Raw genomic sequence first — 18,196 nt, forward strand, 5'->3', positions numbered from 1 at the left:
TCATAAGGCCTAAAATGCGATTCCCTGTTCAACTCCTTTTCTTGGGCTCTTCCTCCAGCCATGTCTCCATCACACCCGCGAGTTATTAGTACCCGTTTCTTGTTTGGGAATAAAGATAGGACATACACTAAACAGTAACGGAATTATAGTAGGCTCTGCTACATTAAAGAGACAGAACTTGCTCTACACATATCTACTGCAGCCTCCAAACTCCAGTTTCAATTAAATCTCATGTTTTCCAAGGAACAAGGCAGCCTACAACATAATCTGTTCTGCGATGAAAATACTTTGTTGCTTTGTTACAAAAATGTGTGTGCAATAATTTGTGCAGCCTAAACTCCAGTTCTTCTTTCAATATCATTCAAGTTCAAATCCTAAAGAGTGCCACACAACCATTGTTGGACTTCTACACTCATTTATAAATGACTTAAGATATTCTGTATGAGGAATTATGAATAATAATACACTCAGTATTATAATATCCAGCTGTCTTCAAATTTCTCAAAACGTTGCTAGTGTGTAACAAAGATACTAGAAATGGTTGAAAGCCTTCATAAACACACTGATATGCAGTTTACCAGAAAGCAGCATGTAATCGCTGAACACGTCTGTTGGAGGAACTCTGGGCTGGCATGGTTTCACTTTCTCAGCAATCGCCCTGCATCAGAAATACAAATACACACATTATCAAAGGTTCAGTATGAAAGTCTGACACCTCTACAAAGATAGACACACCTCTACAAAGACAGAGACACCATAGAGCCGCCTCTACAAAGACAGAGACACCATAGAGCCGCCTCTACAAAGACAGAGACACCATAGAGACACCTCAAAAGACAGAGACACCATAGAGCCGCCTCGACATAGACAGAGACACCACAGAGACACCTCTACATAGACAGAGACACCACAGAGACACATCTACAAAGACAGACACCATAGAGGCACCTCTACAAAGACAGAGACACCTCTACAAAGACAGAGACACCTCTACAAAGACACCTCGACAAAGACAGAGACACCATAGAGCCGCCTCGACAAAGACAGAGACACCATAGAGCCGCCTCGACAAAGACAGAGACACCATAGAGCCGCCTCTACAAAGACAGAGACACATCTACAAAGACAGACACCATAGAGGCACCTCTACAAAGACAGAGACACCTCTACAAAGACAGAGACCATAGGAGCACCACTACAAAAGACAGAGACACCATAGAGACACCTCTACATAGACAGACACCATAGAAGCACCACTACATAGACAGAGACACCACAGAGACACCTCTACATAGACAGAGACACCACAGAGACACCTCTACATAGACAGAGACACCACAGAGACACCTCTACATAGACAGAGACACCACAGAGACACCTCTACATAGACAGAGACACCACAGAGACACCTCTACATAGACAGAGACACCACAGAGACACCTCTACATAGACAGAGACACCACAGAGACACCTCTACATAGACAGAGACACCACAGAGACACCTGTACATAGACAGAGACACCACAGAGACACCTGTACATAGACAGAGCCACCACAGAGACACCTGTACATAGACAGAGCCACCACAGAGACACCTGTACATAGACAGAGCCACCACAGAGACACCTGTACATAGACAGAGACACCACAGAGACACCTCTACATAGACAGAGCCACCACAGAGACACCTCTACATAGACAGAGCCACCACAGAGACACCTCTACATAGACAGAGCCACCACAGAGACACCTCTACATAGACAGAGCCACCACAGAGACACCTCTACATAGACAGAGCCACCACAGAGACACCTCTACATAGACAGAGACACCACAGAGACACCTCTACATAGACAGAGACACCACAGAGACACCTCTACATAGACAGAGACACCACAGAGACACCTCTACATAGACAGAGACACCACAGAGACACCTCTACATAGACAGAGACACCATAGAGACACCTCTACAAAGGCACCACAGAGACACCTCTACATAGACAGTGACACCTCTACAAAGACAGAGACACCATAGAAACACCTCTACATAGACAGAGACACCATAGAGACACCTCTACATACAGGCCTCTACAAAGACACCACAGAGACACCTCGACAAAGACTGAGACACCATAGAGACACCTCGACAAAGACCGAGACACCATAGAGACACCTCGACAAAGACAGAGACAGCATAGAGACACCTCGACAAAGACAGACAACATAGAGACACCTTGACAAAGACAGAGACACCTCTACAAAGACAGAGACCCCATAGAGACACCTCGACAAAGACCGAGACACCATAGAGACACCTTGACAAAGACCGAGACACCATAGACACCCCTCGACAAAGACCGAGACACCAGAGAGACACCTCTACAAAGACCCAGGCACCTCTACAAACACCCAGACACCTCTACAAAGACCCAGGCACCTCTACAAAGACCCAGACACCTCTACAAAGGACACCTCTACAAAGACAGAGACACCATAGAGACACCTCGACAAAGACCGAGACACCATAGAGACACCTCGACAAAGACCGAGACACCATAGAGACACCTCGACAAAGACCGAGACACCATAGAGACACCTCGACAAAGACCGAGACACCATAGAGACACCTCGACAAAGACCGAGACACCATAGAGACACCTCTACAAAGACCCAGGCACCTCTACAAACACCCAGACACCTCTACAAAGACCCAGGCACCTCTACAAAGACCCAGACACCTCTACAAAGACCCAGACACCTCTACAAAGACCCAGACACCTCTACAAAGACCCAGACACCTCTACAAAGACACCTCTACAAAGACAGAGACACCATAGAGACACCTCGACAAAGACACAGACAAAGACACCATAGAGACACCTCGACAAAGACAGAGACACCATAGAGACACCTCTACAAAGACCCAGACACCTCGACAAAGACCGAGACACCATAGAGACACCTCGACAAAGACCGAGACACCATAGAGACACCTCGACAAAGACCGAGACACCATAGAGACACCTCGACAAAGACCGAGACACCATAGAGACACCTCGACAAAGACCGAGACACCATAGAGACACCTCGACAAAGACACAGACAAAGACACCATAGAGACACCTCGACAAAGACAGAGACACCATAGAGACACCTCTACAAAGACCCAGGCACCTCTACAAACACCCAGACACCTCTACAAAGACCCAGGCACCTCTACAAAGACACCTCTACAAAGACAGAGACACCATAGAGACACCTCGACAAAGACACAGACAAAGACACCATAGAGACACCTCGACAAAGACCGAGACACCATAGAGACACCTCTACAAAGACCCAGACACCTCGACAAAGACCGAGACACCATAGAGACACCTCTAGAAAAATACAGACACCATAAAGACGCCTCAACAAAGACAGAGCCGCCTCGACAAAGACAGTGGTAGTAGAAGAACTTTCTAATACGTGTTCCCATTTTGTTCCCAATACTAAAAATATAACATACGGCACAGACACATAAGAAATGCATGTAAAACACTAAACACATACAGGTTTTTATTACCGTATGTGGTCTGGTGTCGTTCCACAGCAGCCACCAACAATATTCACCAAACCGTCTGTCGCGAACTCCTGAGTGAGGCCATGAAATGCAAAGCAAGCAATTTTTACATTACAGCCTTATCTTTATTTTTTAACCTTCTTTTCTCTAATGGTCAGCCAGCATCCAGGACCCAAGTTACTGAAGGCTAACCTGTGCTTCTTCCCTGACATATGAACCCATTCTACCACATCTTTTTGAACTAAAGCTCATGCCATGTTGCACCTCAGGGCAATGTATCACTTTGAGGAAAGGGTGTTCTGCCCTCTTCTACATACATGAGTGTTGCTGTGACTGATAGGGGAGACTCTAAACATCCCTCCCGCCGTGATAGCACAGCCAATTTTGCTCCAGTGTCTCTCAGCCTTTAGCATGACTTATGAGCCCCAGGTTTACGTTGTATTTCTTTTTATGCAAGATAATGCTGGATAAACTTACAGTATAACCCTGAGATTACCTGATAACCCTGAGATTTATCAAATTAAAATAAACCCCCGGAAACTGTTTTAAGATCTAAACACTTAAATAAGCCTATGCTTTTGAAAAATTTTAATATATTACTACAATCATCCAAAAATATTTTCTGTATTTAATAAAGCATTTCTTAATGAAGCCGTTCTCACAGGAACGTCATTATGCATTAGGAAAAAGCAAGTTTAAACTCCCCAACGTTGTATACCCGGACACAGCGCTATTCAATGCTCGATTCTGAATAGTCAGAATGTATGAGCTAGCAGAAGGCAAGAAAAACAAACAAAGCACTGTTTCATGAGCTTTGGATTTTAAATCAAATACACAGAATATTCTATAAGGCAATAAGGTTTAGGATTATTTTAAATGTCATAGTTCACCTTCATATATGTAGCAGTGCACTCTGGGGTTTCATCATAGTCTCCAAATGTGTTGGGGAGACCTGGAGGAAAGCAGACACAGGTAAATCAAATCATGAGACACAGCCCAAGTGTAGCCTCACAAACTAGAGAGGTATTACCTGCATTGGGGTAACATATGATGAAAGCCCCGGTGCTCTTTCCGATCGCTTCGATAAATGGCCTCATTTCAGTGGCTCCCAGAGCACAGTTCAAACCAATACTGCAGGGTGGGAGTGGGTTAGAGATGGTAATGCTTAGTACACAGGAGGAAAAAACATTGCATGCAAATGCTGGAGCTCAACTGAAGTGCAGGTTGATGACAGTGATTCTGCAATGTTTGATGACTTCCCATTGAGGGTTTCACATCATCATCATCATCATCTTTTTTTTAAGGGATGTTTCAAGCCTTTACTTTGAGTGAAATTCATGACCCCTGCGGGGTTAAATAAACATGCCTGCAGACAGCAATGTAGTGTTACGGCATCTAATAAGTGTTAATAAGCTTCAAGTAATACTAGATTCAAGTTAGCACACTAGCAGGTCAGCAAAGTAATTATTTAGCCTACTGAATTAAATAGGCAAGAAAATTCCTAGTTGTAAGTTGTACAGTATGATGCTGATGATGTGCACTTCTGATGAAAGCAACTATGAATTGTATCTATTAGGAGAGAAATGGTGGTAATAGGAGATGACAAGTATATGACTACTAAAGTTCGAGCATGATAGTCCTTGCTGATGTTTTACAAATTAAAAAATGTTTTTGGTGAAAAACATGGTTAGATTTGTCATCTGGTTTGTCATTAGCCGTTTCCTAACTGTTGCACACTGCAATATCTGCTGTTCATCACATTTTGAATGCTAATAACAAGACCACACAAATACGGTCATGTATAAATTATTTCCCATTTTGAAAAATCAGTTAACTATTTACCACAAATAGCTAATCACTGATGTCCACAGTTATGACTGTGGCTCTGGGTTATAGAAAATCCTTACCAGAGTGGCTTTACATGAGACACGCTGATGACAAAAGCCTCTCCCGTCTGTCCTGATAGTGTACGGCCACTCTTGTCCACAATTGTTCCAGAGATCTAGAACACAGACATAAACAAAGCTCTCTCTTAGAATAGACTGAATCCCATGCATACTTATGGTCTACTACAGTGTGAATAGTGTGAGTGTAGCCTTCCCAATTTGCTCTCTCATCTTTAATGGCCACAAACACAACTATATATGTTTACAAATGAGAGAATACTATGCCAATACTATACTCATTAAAAAAATACAATATTATACCTACTGTACCATTCAGATTATTTGCTGAACTATAAAATTTTGTTTGTTATCTTAAAGACTAAAAATCCTACATAAATATATAAAACTCTGATATATAATATAGAACTGCTGTAACATTTAAACATTTTATAACAAAAAAAAAATACAAAAAGACCATGTTACTTTTATTGACCTACAGGTACCAGTTTAACGGGAACTGTTGAGTTATTATTGAAAAAATAAGTTGGTAGGATTGAAGGCTGCATTATAGGCCTTTAAATGCTGAATTTACATAATTCTGAATTGTGTTGAATAATACATAATTATGCAATTTAGGAACATTTGTTTAGCGGAGGTAGATAGATATGGCAACACTTCAACTAGCACTTCTTTCCCTATCTTTTGCATTTCGTCGCTGTCGGGCGGAAACCTTGTATGTCCAAATTTTGTCAGTTTCATATTTTTTCACATATCGATGCTATTGGTCAGTCCCCACGTGGGTCTGTTATTTTTACAAGTTATTAACCAATCTAAAGTCTTGAAAATAGCTTGAGCGCAAATCTCATAACTCCATTGGACACTTCAACTGTCCACCTCTTCCTCACTCCGCGGGAGAGCTTCACGGCATATTTCTCCTCAAGAAGAGTCGCAACGAATCAACACGTCTTCTGAGGTAAATGTCTTCAAAACACTGGGCTCAAAGAAAAAAAAATCTTGACCCCCGCTAGTTCTGGTGCTCGTCTGAGGACAGGAATTTAGTGCAAGACAATCCACTGCAACGCGGACTAAACCCTGTGCACTGCAGATAAGGTACGGCGTTTTTTTAATTTCCTGAAAAATAACGGTTTTGGAGATACGAGCATTCCGCCTGACAGCGACGATTTGTATATACTGTATGTATATATATATAAAAAAAACCTGACACTTTTTCATTGTAACTTTGAACAATGTTTTAAACGCATGGTATCTTAAGTATATAACCTAGTGAGCCATCATTAATGTATCCAATGAGAGAGATTTAAGCACTTATGTACGTCGCTCTGAATAAGGGCGTCTGCCAAATGCTGTAAGTGTGTGTGTGTGTGTGTGTAACTACTCTTTATGCTGCAGGTAACAATAATAAAAAAAAACTATTAAATTACTGACCCTGTTAATTCAAAATTGGCTTGTATAAACGTGACTTCTAGAAAACTTTAAAAATATTATGGACTATAACTAAAATTTAGTTTTAAAAAAAATTTACAACTTAAACGTCTCTAACAATTAACAAAACAAACACAAAAAAAACCAAAAAAAAACACCTGCTCTAGCTCAAATCCCAATATGATAGTGTTAAATATTTTTACCTTTTCAGCGATTAGGTAGATGAGTGCAGCAAAAATGTATATTATTTAAAGAAATAATAAATAATAAAAATAAATATAGTCTTTTTACTTACGAATATGGGTCTCGGTTCATACGACTCCTCAAACAGTTTATCAATAGCGAACAGAGCAGCCTGTAAAAGAAAGAGATTCTGTTTCAGAACTCAAGCGTGTGATTAGGTTTTTCTACAATAATAATAATAATAAAAAGATTATTAAAACATTATACTGTAACTCTGTTGTAAAAAAATTATAACTGAATACTTATTGTATATACATCATTGACTACAGAGAAAGAAAGAGAAAGAAAGAGAAAGAAAAAGAAAAGAAACGAAAGAACTACCTTTGCATTAGCTGTATCGAAGATGGTTTCCACCAGCAGGATGTCAGAGCCTCCATCCAGCAGTCCTTGAACCTGCTCTGTGTATGCCTCAACCAGTTCATCAAATGCTACACCATACAAATGTAGTGCTTTTAAATACTTACACAAAGTAATGACACTTTATACACATCAATTACAGTCATGTAATGAAATGATGACTAAACATGAAGTTTGTGAGTGCAATGAGCAGAGATCTAAACATAAACGTAATAATGTCAGTAATCATGTCAAAAACTATAATAAATAATAATAATAATAATAATAATAATAGAACAATGGATATCAATGCTGCCTCTTTTTTGACTTTTTTAACGGAACATTTTTGGATTATGCCTGTAAAGTTAAATTTCAGTACACTCTCCAACACAATGAAGGACTACAGTAGTTTTACCGGTTTGTACAGTTGTTTTACCGGTTTGTAGTTTTACAGTTTTGTTTTGATTGACAAGTTATACAAACAGTTTCCCATGGCCATAAACAGCCATAGCTTTGGGAAAGGTACGTGTGAAAGGTTAATCTGACATTATGACAGGGCAGAGAATGTTCTGAGAAACATTCTTTATCTCAAAGTCCAGATAAATTCCAGTACTGATTAAGCAAGCTGTGCAAAACAGTGTATCTTACTGATGTTTCTGAAGTCTGGTCTTTCCACTGACGGCGAGACAGAGAGAGTTCTGTTGGTCGGACCTACAGCTCCAGCCACGTACCGTTTAACACCTGAAAATAAAGGCATGTTTCAAACCAGTTTAAAATAACTTTGCTCTTAGCCACATTGACAAAACCGATCTTTCACGTGTGCGATGAAAAAGTAGGATTAGTATTAACCAATGAAATACAGAAGATTTAGCTAAATTCAATTAATTCAATCATGTTATAATGACTTTTACTGTATTTAAATAATAATAATAATAATAATAATAATAATAATAATAATAATAATAATAATAATAATAATAATAATAACAACAAGAATTATAATTTTCAAAAGTATAACCTAGGTAGTGGTTATAACTCTACCTGTCTTGGCGGAAACTTCATCAGCGGCCTTCCGGGCTAATTCCGCCGACACCTTGTTAAGCCTATAGGCCTGAGTAAATCAAACAAAAACCAGAATTAAATCAAACAAAAACCTTACTGCAAGTCCTCTACATCTCTTTAACTATAAGCTTCATATGCACCATCTTACCCCCATAGACATACATGCTTTTTTAACGTTATTCTAATTTTTTCCCCTTTGCTTTTATAACAATCTCCACTCTATACAGAAGGCTTTTTCTTTCCTAATGTTTTGGAGAGTGGCTGTGGGGATTTGTGTACCTGAAATCACCTTCACAACCCTGATCAAATGTTTCAAAAATCCTTGAAGGTTTGGCCACATTATAAACACCCAGGTTGATAAACAGAGGTTTAAATGGCTATTAAAAGTGAAAGTTTCCACACCTTATTGTAATTTATGTCTGTGCCTAAATAGTCAGTGAGTTTCTCAGCTCATGAGGCATTTTGCCAAGAAGAATGGGCAACTATACCACCTGAGAGAATTAAGGACCTCATGCACAATATTTAATAAAGACTGCATGCCATCATTGATGCTAAAAGAGGGCAATACAAGATATTAAAATCTAAAAGGTATGCAAACATTGGAACAGGGATTATTTCCTTTTTTCGTTATGTTTTGACTTACATATTAAGTAAGGTCGTAATTTGTTTCGCGTTCTCACTCATGCTCGCTTTAAAAATAAAATGGTACACCTCTTGTAAATTATCCCAAGGTACAGTATGCAAACGTGTGGGATGGCAAGGTGCCCACAAACCTTTGGCCATACAGTATATTGTTCCTCTGGCAAGTACCCAATGCATGCAAATATACATGAACAAAAAGATCCAAAGCAAGATCTACAATTAAAAACATAAAGCTGAATAATCACTAATCAGTGTCTTGTAGTCCTTATTAGCCATATTCATATGAAATCTTAAATCATGTTGCATGTCAGTGCTCATGGGAGAAGGCCGTACATAGGCCGAGCTCAATAAAAGCTCTTAGTGTGTGTCATACCAGCTCCTCAAGCCCGTAGTCTGCCTGAGCAACCCGTGTACTGCTGAATGTGTTTGTCTCGACGATATCTGCTCCAGCAAGCAAGTACTCCTACATTCAAATCAAGAAAGAAACTATTAGCAGAATTGCGAAAAAAATAATTGTTATATCATCATACATCTGATAGGGTTTTTTGGCCAAGTCTCCTTTAATAAGGAGATCCTTAGATCAAGATAAACAGCAGGAAGAGAAAAAAAGCATAAGGAAAGCAAGAAATGAAAGAAAGAAAAAACAGCTCAACTTCACACTTAAGGATCATGAATTTGACATGTTATAGATTCATGATAAAACGACAGACTAAGTAACCAGGTCATAAACTAAAAACCACAAGCGTACAATCACCTTGTGGATATCGTAGATGACCTCAGGCTTGGTGATGCTCAGCAGATCGTTGTTGCCTTTTAAACTTCGTGGATGATCTTGAAACTCCTGACCTCGAAAGTCATCTTCCTGTAGGTTCCTCTTCTGAATCATGGTACCCATTCCCCCATCCAGGACCATGATCCTCTTCTGCAGGGTCTCTCTGAGCTCAGCCTCTAGAGAAGATGCTCTGGCTCCTACCGTACACCACAAACCAGACTTTACATCATATATTGGATTATGTTATTGCCTAAAAACACTAGATCAATTCCTCTAATGAACATGGAAAGGACAAATGTACTTTTTGACAGTAACTGACTTTTACATTAATAAAATAGATAAATTAATTCATTCTGTTATGAATCACACACACACACACACACACACACACACACACACACACACACACAGTTTCTGTTTCCCTAGATGAATGTTTACATATCTGACAGCTGTATTTAACACACGTTACACACAGAGACACACACACAGACACACACACACATAGAGACACACACACTGTTTCTGTTTCCCTAGATTAATGTTTACATATCTGACAGCTGTAGTTAACACCCACACAGACACACGTTACACACATATGTTACACATATATTACACTTACACACACGTTACACACACGTTACACACACACTCACACTCTCACACACACTCTCACACACACTGTTTCTGTTTCCCTAGATGAATGTTTACATATCTGACAGCTGTATTTAACACCCACACACACACACACACACACATACACGTTAACGTTACACACATATATGTTACACATATATTACACTTACACACACACACGCGCGTTACACACACACACACACACACGTTACACACGTTACACACACATACACACACACACACACACTGTTTATGTTTCCCTAGATGAATGTTTATATATCTGACAGCTGTATTTAACACACGTTACACAGACACACACACACACACACACACGTTACACACACACACACACACATATTACACACATTACACACACACACACACACACACACGTTACACACACACACACACACGTTACACACACACACACGTGTTACACACACACACATTACACACACATTACACACACACACATTACACACACATTACACACACTTACCTGTTTCTGTCTCATACTGAACTGTAGGACCCATTTTAAACCCTACAATTTTAACCGTGTACTAAAACAATCTGTGCCACTTCAGCGTTGGGTTATAAACCCTGTCCTTATCCTCTGTCCTGTCCTTAAATCCCCGTTAAGACTTCTTTAGAGTGGATAAACCTGTCTGTCTTGTACGCATGCTCGACACGAGGCGTGCGCCTTAACCGCTTTGTGCGCATGCTCAGGTCTGTGCACCGCGCATGCGCCGAAGGCTTTCTGAGCTATTGCACCATCCTCTGCTGTGTAACAAGATCAACCTAGGAAGTGAATTATATAAATGGTTAAGTCCTAAAGCTAGAGGGATTTGTATATGCAGTGTATCACAAGAAACATTTACCTTATTAACAAAATAAATAATGACGTATATGATCTCATTATTAATGAAACACATGTAAAGGTGCAGTAACACCCACATACAGTACTGTAATGAGTACAATAACATTGAGTTACACACTCAGTTTATTAGAAACTCCTTTACTCATGCTTACTTTTAGTTTTTATTTATGCAATTATCTAATTAACCAATCACTCACTCACTCATTTTCTACCGCTTATCAGAACTACCTCTCTCAGGCGTCATCGGGCATCAAGGCAGGATAAACCCTGGACGGAGTGCCAACCCATCGCAGGGCACACACACTCTCATTCACTCACACAATCACACACTACGGACAATTTTCCAGAGATGCCAATCAACCTACCATGCATGTCTTTGGACCGGGGGAGGAAACCGGAGTACCCGGAGGAAACCCCGAGGCACAGGGAGAACATGCAAACTCCACACACACAAGGCGGAGGCGGGAATCGAACCCCCAACCCTGGAGGTGTGAGGCAAACGTGCTAACCACTAAGCCACCGTGCCCCATTAACCAATCAGTGGTGTATTAAATTATACCAATGCAGACCAGCAGGTTTGAGAAGTTTACCGTAAGAATAGTGAATGGTGAGCAATTGAGCGTTAAGGGCCTTGCTCAGGGGCCCAACAGTGGCAGCCTGGTGGCCCTGGTATCAAACTCATAACCATCCGATTGGTCCAGCACTTTAACCACTAGGCTACCACACACCCCAGATGGGTTGGTTGGAGTATTTCTAACCGCTGACGTCCTGGGATTTCCACACAAAACATTCTCTAAAGTTTACTCATGTTGGTGCAAGAAAGAAGAAACGTTTAGTCAGATCTGCAGACTGAGGAAACCTTCTTGATGAAAAAGGTTAATGGAGAATGGGAGAATGGCCAGATTGGTTTGCGCTGACAGAAAGGCTACAACAACTCAGATAACCACTTTGTACAATTGTGCTGAACAGAAAAGTGTGTGTGTGTGTGTGTGTGTGTGTGTGTGTGTGTCTTCACTTTAATATATAGTAAATTTTAAACACCCAGATCAAAGAATGAAGCACACAACAGTTTGCTATCATTTAAGCTTTATTGGATTATTCCATATCTTTATGTGTTAATGTTTTTGTGTGAGCCATGGTCTTGATCAACAATAACTGCTTAGGAGAAAAGAAGCCCAAAATAAATCATCTTATGCTTATGGTGACTGATGCTGTGTTATTATTTCACATTCAAAAAGCACAAAACTGATTCAGAAGTCTATCATCAAGGTGACTCGACAATAAAAGTTCAGTAAAAGTTTAAAAGTTCAGTAATATATTGTGTTTAAACAATATTCTATTTTCTACTATTTCAGAAACAAAAGCATAACATTTCTCGTTTTTATTACCTGTTTAGTTATAAACCAGTTTTTATCAGATCACTTTTAACTATAAGGGATTTTCATGTTATTTAAACAAAAGAAAAATAAAGCTGTGTTTCAATTGTGCCCCATTAAGAAGTTCATGAGATATGTTAAATTAATTATATAAGCAGACAGAGTAGGAGTGAGTCTGGAGCTGAAATTACCCAGAATGCACTGAAATCAATCTGATGCTGTTTATTGTTCAAAACAGCAAACATAGTGGATAAGCTATTATTATTTATTGTTTCAAAAACATTTTTTTTCGAAATATTTTAGATACAAGTTTTTACGGATGATACATCACTACTTTATTCTTGGTAGCTAATTAGCAACTAGGTAAAAGCTAGGTAGCACACTAGTCTATACATGGATTCATGGAACCTGCTAGTTAGAATCCAGCTAGTCTACACATGGATTAAAGGATGTGTTGTAGTTGATAACCATAGGGAAAGTTGCCAAAGGACGGAGTGCTAGAAACAGTAGTGTAACACATGGCAATCAAAAAGAAAAAAAAGTGTGTGTGTGTGTGTGTTTGTGTATGTGTGTGTGTGTGTGTGTGTGTGTGTGTGTGTGTGTTTAAAGGTCACTCTCTCCATAGAGGGCAGAAGAGAAGGCTTGGTAATCTAGGGCTCCTGGCACTCCATCAGGCCCGGTGTATAGAGGCATCCTGGCAATGCAGTAGTCAGCCTGTTCAGGAGGCAGCTCACGCCTTAGCTCCTCAATCATTATATATGGCTGCGACACAACAAATAGAGGCAAGGATAGAGACAGAGATTTTAGGCAAAAGGCAGGGTACAAGTTTTGAAGGAATGAAGTGAAGTTTCATCATATTTGATCTTTGTAAATGTGTAACAGAATGATACACACACCTTATCACCAGCGAGGATCCTGAAGGAGGCGGCGACTTGTTCAGTAGAGTCAGTCTCAGTGGTCTCTCGGGTCATGAAGTCCACAAACGACTGGAACGTCACCGTTCCTTTACCATTCGGATCGACCACTGACATGATCCGAGCAAATTCCGCCTCGCCCTGCATGAACACGCATGTAATCATGACAAAGGTTGTACATATGTCATAGTTCAGGTACATAGCAGTGCTGAGAAAATGTGTGTATGTCTGATCAAGAGCACATGTCAGGAGAGGTTTGTGTAGATGAACAGGTCTATAGCACAAGAGAGTGAGATATAATCTGTAAAAGACCTCCATCAGGATTAACCCGGAGATTATCCTGGATTATCCTGGAGAACACAAGGCCCATATTAATTAACCTCAAATCATATATAGGATCTAAAAACCCATCATTTAAAAGTGGAAGAGGTTATAGTGCCTAAAACAAAACCACAAGCCTTGGGCACTACTGTTTTGTGCTCTTGTCTCATTGCACACATTATGCATAAGTGTTTCTCCTTTCAGTGCACAAAATACTACAAATCATCTAATTGTCATTTTGCTAATTACTGTACATTCTTTGGTCTTTGTTCTTATTAAAATAACAGTAGATGTGTGAAACCTGAAGACACAAAACAATGTTCTCTGTGTTGATAAAAAAAATCAGCAATAAACGGAATCTTAAAATTTCACCCATTTTGTGAAGTAAAATATTCATAGGCCATAAGATCATACTAATGAGATATGTTGATATATTTCGTGAACAAGAGATCAGTAAAATCACTTTTTTTTTTTTTTTTACCAGATCATAACCCATAGAGATGAGACATGCCCGGAATTCATCAGTGTCCATTCCTCCTTTTTTCTTCTGCAGGATGGGGTGAGAGACAGAATATACAATGAGAAATAAAGAATAATGGAAAGATAAGAGGACTATTAATTACTACCCACAGGAGCATCCATATGTGGACAGTAAAATTAATGTATTTTATTGAAAAAAGGAGCGTGATAATGTTCAGAATGTAAAAAAAAAGCACATGTTTTTCAGCAATGACATTTTATCTCAAAATGAAGAAATAAAAATGTCAGTCAGATTAATGTGATGAAAGAAGAGAGAAATGGGTAACAAATTAAAGGAAAAACAGCCACTTTCTTATGCCCTTTGTGGGGTAGATGCCGCACATCTGGGTCTCTTCACACATGTCTTTGCCCCATCTGTAATTCATAAGGATTTACTGAATGATTGGATGAGGATATAAAAAGATGTAAATTATATGCTGTGGCTTTCGCAGTCATCAGATCGCAACCCAAGAGAACACTTATAGTAGTTTTTGTAGTTATTTTTTAGACAGGGCTCTCCATTACCTTCATCAAAATACCTATATCAAAGTATAAATAATAAAATATCATTGGAAATATTTTGGAAGAATTGTGTCATTATAGTTCCAGAGATTGTGTAATCGGCACAATGAAGCGGTTCTGCTTGTGCTGGCCCAATGACTTACCAACACACTTCATGTTCCTTTAATTGGTCATCTATCTGTAAAATATGTGCATGATGTAAGTAGTGTTAGATGAATAACCTCTAGTGTTTCCTTTTAAGTTCAGACAAGCTGTTAAATTAGTGGAACAAACTAACTCAAGATTACTCTGTGACCACACACACACACACACACACACACACACACACGTCAAACACATGGAATAGTAAAATATAAAATATGAAAACAAAAAGAACAATCTATATAAACTCTACAGAAAATTACACTGTAAAACACATTATATACGTTTTAATCAAATATAATGTAGATACAAACAGTAAAAACACAAATCGTTGCTGTCAGACGGAATCCTCGTATCTCCAAAACCGTTATTTTTCAGGAAATGAAAAAAACGCCGTACCTTATCTGCAGTGCACAGGGTTTAGTCCACGTTGCAGTGGATTGTCTTGCGCTAAATTCCTGTCCTCAGACGAGCACTAGAACTAGCGGGGGTCAAGATTTTTTTTTCTTTGAGCCCAGTGTTTTGAAGACATTTACCTCAGAAGACGTGTTGATTCGTTGCGACTCTTCTTGAGGAGAAATATGCCGCGAAGCTCTCCCGCGGAGTGAGGAAGAGGTGGACAGTTGAAGTGTCCAATGGAGTTATGAGATTTGCGCTCAAGCTATTTTCAAGACTTTAGATTGGTTAATAACTTGTAAAAATAACAGACCCACGTGGGGACTGACCAATAGCATCGATATGTGAAAAAAATATGAAATTGACCAAATTTGGACATACGAGGTTTCCGCCCGACAGCAAAAATATGCTGGGCATTGAACATGTTTTGATTTTTTAAGCTCATTTACACTTTCCTTTATTTATTTGTGAATTAATTTGTCACTTGTCAATCAGGTTAGCATGGTGAGTTTCAATGACTTTTAAAACTAGACATTCAGATTCTGTAAGATCCTGCAGTGTGTGTGTGTGTGTGTGTATGTGTGTGTGTGTAAAGGAGATGTTACCCTGTCAAAGTGGCTGAAGGATGAGCGAAACTCGGTGAGCTGCTGCTGACTGATGCCCTTGGCATCACGGATCATGATCTGAGTCTCGATCTCATTGATGGTGCGAGCCACAGTGGTCAGGAGGTGCTCCCATCCAACACGGATATGCTGAGCAAAACAGCAACATAGCATAGAGAAGTGAATTAAGGCTGTGACAGATTCATCCTTATAAGTTGCAACTGTCTTTTTTTTGAAGGCGTGTGTGTGTTGAGTGCTTTTAAAAGCCTACAGATACATTACATTACATGTGACGTACATTTTGTCGATCTTTTTTTACAAATAGGCAATTTAGGTTTAAGGGCCTTGCTCAAGGGCCCAGCAGTGGAGGCTAGGTGGACTTGTAGTTTTCTTAGACACGCTAATGTATGTTATACATTCTACTATATATTATAAAAAAAACAATCAATCAATCAATCAATCATTCTTTTTGTTCTTTCTTTCTTGTTTGTTTGTTTGTTTCTTTCTTTCTTTCTCTTTCTTTCTTTCTTTCTTTCTTTCTTCACCAGCCAACTCAAAAGTAAAAAGGTAAATTGTATGTTTTAAAATGAGCTTGATTATAACAGTGTAATACGCTTCTAATATGCATGTAATATACTGTAATAAAATGTGTGAACTACAGCATATAGAGTGAGGCACCTCCATGGTGTATTTGGTGTGTTTGTTGTCGAATATGAGTGACTCCTGGATAAATTGGTGATCTCCCTCCAGCTTGTCGATGTTGGGCTTGTAGTTGATGATCATACCCTCATACTGCTTCAGCTGATTCATCTGATCCTCTAAAGTGGCGCCTGTATCCACAGAGCAGTGTGCAATCTCCTGAAAACACACACACGTTCTTTAACACCACTGCATAACCGAACAAAACAAGCACACTGCATAGGCAAGAAAGCCAGTTTCAGTTGTACCTCCAAACGTGCTTGAATCCAGGGTCCGATTGCGTTGGCCTGGGCCGCAAACTGCCTTCTGAGGCGCTCGTTTGCCTGCTGCCTGGACATCTCATCCCGTAATGCAGCATCCCTTTGAGGGACCAGTCTCTTCACCTACACAAAGACACTGGCATGTATTAATGACATGTAGCTGATTTCTGTTGACTTGGATTCACTGAAGTGAAATAATAATTGCCCTACCCCTGACCTTACCTTACAAAAAGGTGATCATTTTATTTTAGAGATATCTCAGTTTCATTTATTCCAAAAGCTTCTAGATTATTGATTCATTGTCTATAACAGCAGGTCTGGTATAGAAGATCTTATGTTACATTGTTGGTTGAGTGCCAGCTGGCTGCTATTCAAATCACAATATGTATTAATAGCTGCTATAATAAAAGTCACAGCAGGACGTTATGTTGCACATGATTAAACATAACTCAACAAGTTAAAACTCCTCTAACACAAAGTGTCTCATGACCCTTCCTGTTACTAAAATGTGTGCCAGAGATATCCTTGAAATGTACTGCAAATGTAAAGGAAGCTTAAAAAAAAGACATTTGACTATCCAAATCCAAAACCTGATCATCTTCTGGTTACAATGAGAACTTTATATAAATTCTACAATCATTTAAGTTCTCGTTATTGAGATATTGCATCGATGAAACTCTTAGTCAGACAGACAGACATACAGACAGACAGTCAGAGAGATAGACAGACATACATACATACAGACAGACAGACAGACAGACAGTCAGACAGACATGCAGTCAGACAGACAGAGAGTCAGTCACAGAGAGACAGACAGACATACATACAAACAGACAGTCAGACAGACTTGCAGTCAGACAGTCAGAGAGTCAGTCACAGAGAGACAAACAGTCAGAGAGACAGAAAGACAGACAGTAAGACAGATAGACAGACAGACAGAGAGACTGACAGAGAGACAGAAACTCAGTGGCAAAGTCATTTTCTAAAA

The 18,196-nt window shown here is 39.5% G+C and overlaps 2 protein-coding genes across 3 annotated transcripts in view; both read right to left on the bottom strand.

The window, feature by feature from the left end:
- Positions 1–11,274, bottom strand: part of mtr (5-methyltetrahydrofolate-homocysteine methyltransferase) — a 28,039-nt gene extending 16,765 nt beyond the window's left edge. Inside the window, exons 1-12 of the mRNA XM_060895050.1 lie at positions 11,081–11,274; positions 9,931–10,145; positions 9,550–9,639; positions 8,514–8,583; positions 8,121–8,213; positions 7,458–7,564; positions 7,189–7,248; positions 5,472–5,566; positions 4,595–4,695; positions 4,455–4,516; positions 3,568–3,635; positions 579–658 (exon numbers count right to left, since the gene is read on the bottom strand). Coding sequence (XP_060751033.1) covers positions 579–658; positions 3,568–3,635; positions 4,455–4,516; positions 4,595–4,695; positions 5,472–5,566; positions 7,189–7,248; positions 7,458–7,564; positions 8,121–8,213; positions 8,514–8,583; positions 9,550–9,639; positions 9,931–10,145; positions 11,081–11,114 — 1,075 coding nt within the window. The 5' untranslated portion in view covers positions 11,115–11,274. The remainder of the gene's footprint in view (positions 1–578; positions 659–3,567; positions 3,636–4,454; positions 4,517–4,594; positions 4,696–5,471; positions 5,567–7,188; positions 7,249–7,457; positions 7,565–8,120; positions 8,214–8,513; positions 8,584–9,549; positions 9,640–9,930; positions 10,146–11,080) is intronic.
- Positions 11,275–12,598: 1,324 nt separating this feature from the next.
- LOC132862813 (alpha-actinin-2-like) overlaps positions 12,599–18,196 on the bottom strand; it is a 29,502-nt gene continuing 23,904 nt past the window's right edge. Inside the window, exons 16-21 of one of the 2 annotated variants that reach the window (XM_060895101.1) lie at positions 17,197–17,331; positions 16,928–17,107; positions 16,253–16,399; positions 14,551–14,616; positions 13,731–13,889; positions 12,599–13,596 (exon numbers count right to left, since the gene is read on the bottom strand). In XM_060895101.1, coding sequence (XP_060751084.1) covers positions 13,438–13,596; positions 13,731–13,889; positions 14,551–14,616; positions 16,253–16,399; positions 16,928–17,107; positions 17,197–17,331 — 846 coding nt within the window. In that variant the 3' untranslated portion in view covers positions 12,599–13,437. Of the gene's footprint in view, positions 13,597–13,730; positions 13,890–14,550; positions 14,617–15,253; positions 15,289–16,252; positions 16,400–16,927; positions 17,108–17,196; positions 17,332–18,196 lie in introns of those variants that run through there. The other variant, XR_009650059.1, reaches the window with a different exon arrangement.

The sequence above is a fragment of the Tachysurus vachellii genome, chromosome 2 (assembly GCF_030014155.1).
Source record: "Tachysurus vachellii isolate PV-2020 chromosome 2, HZAU_Pvac_v1, whole genome shotgun sequence".
Classification (NCBI taxonomy): domain Eukaryota; kingdom Metazoa; phylum Chordata; class Actinopteri; order Siluriformes; family Bagridae; genus Tachysurus; species Tachysurus vachellii.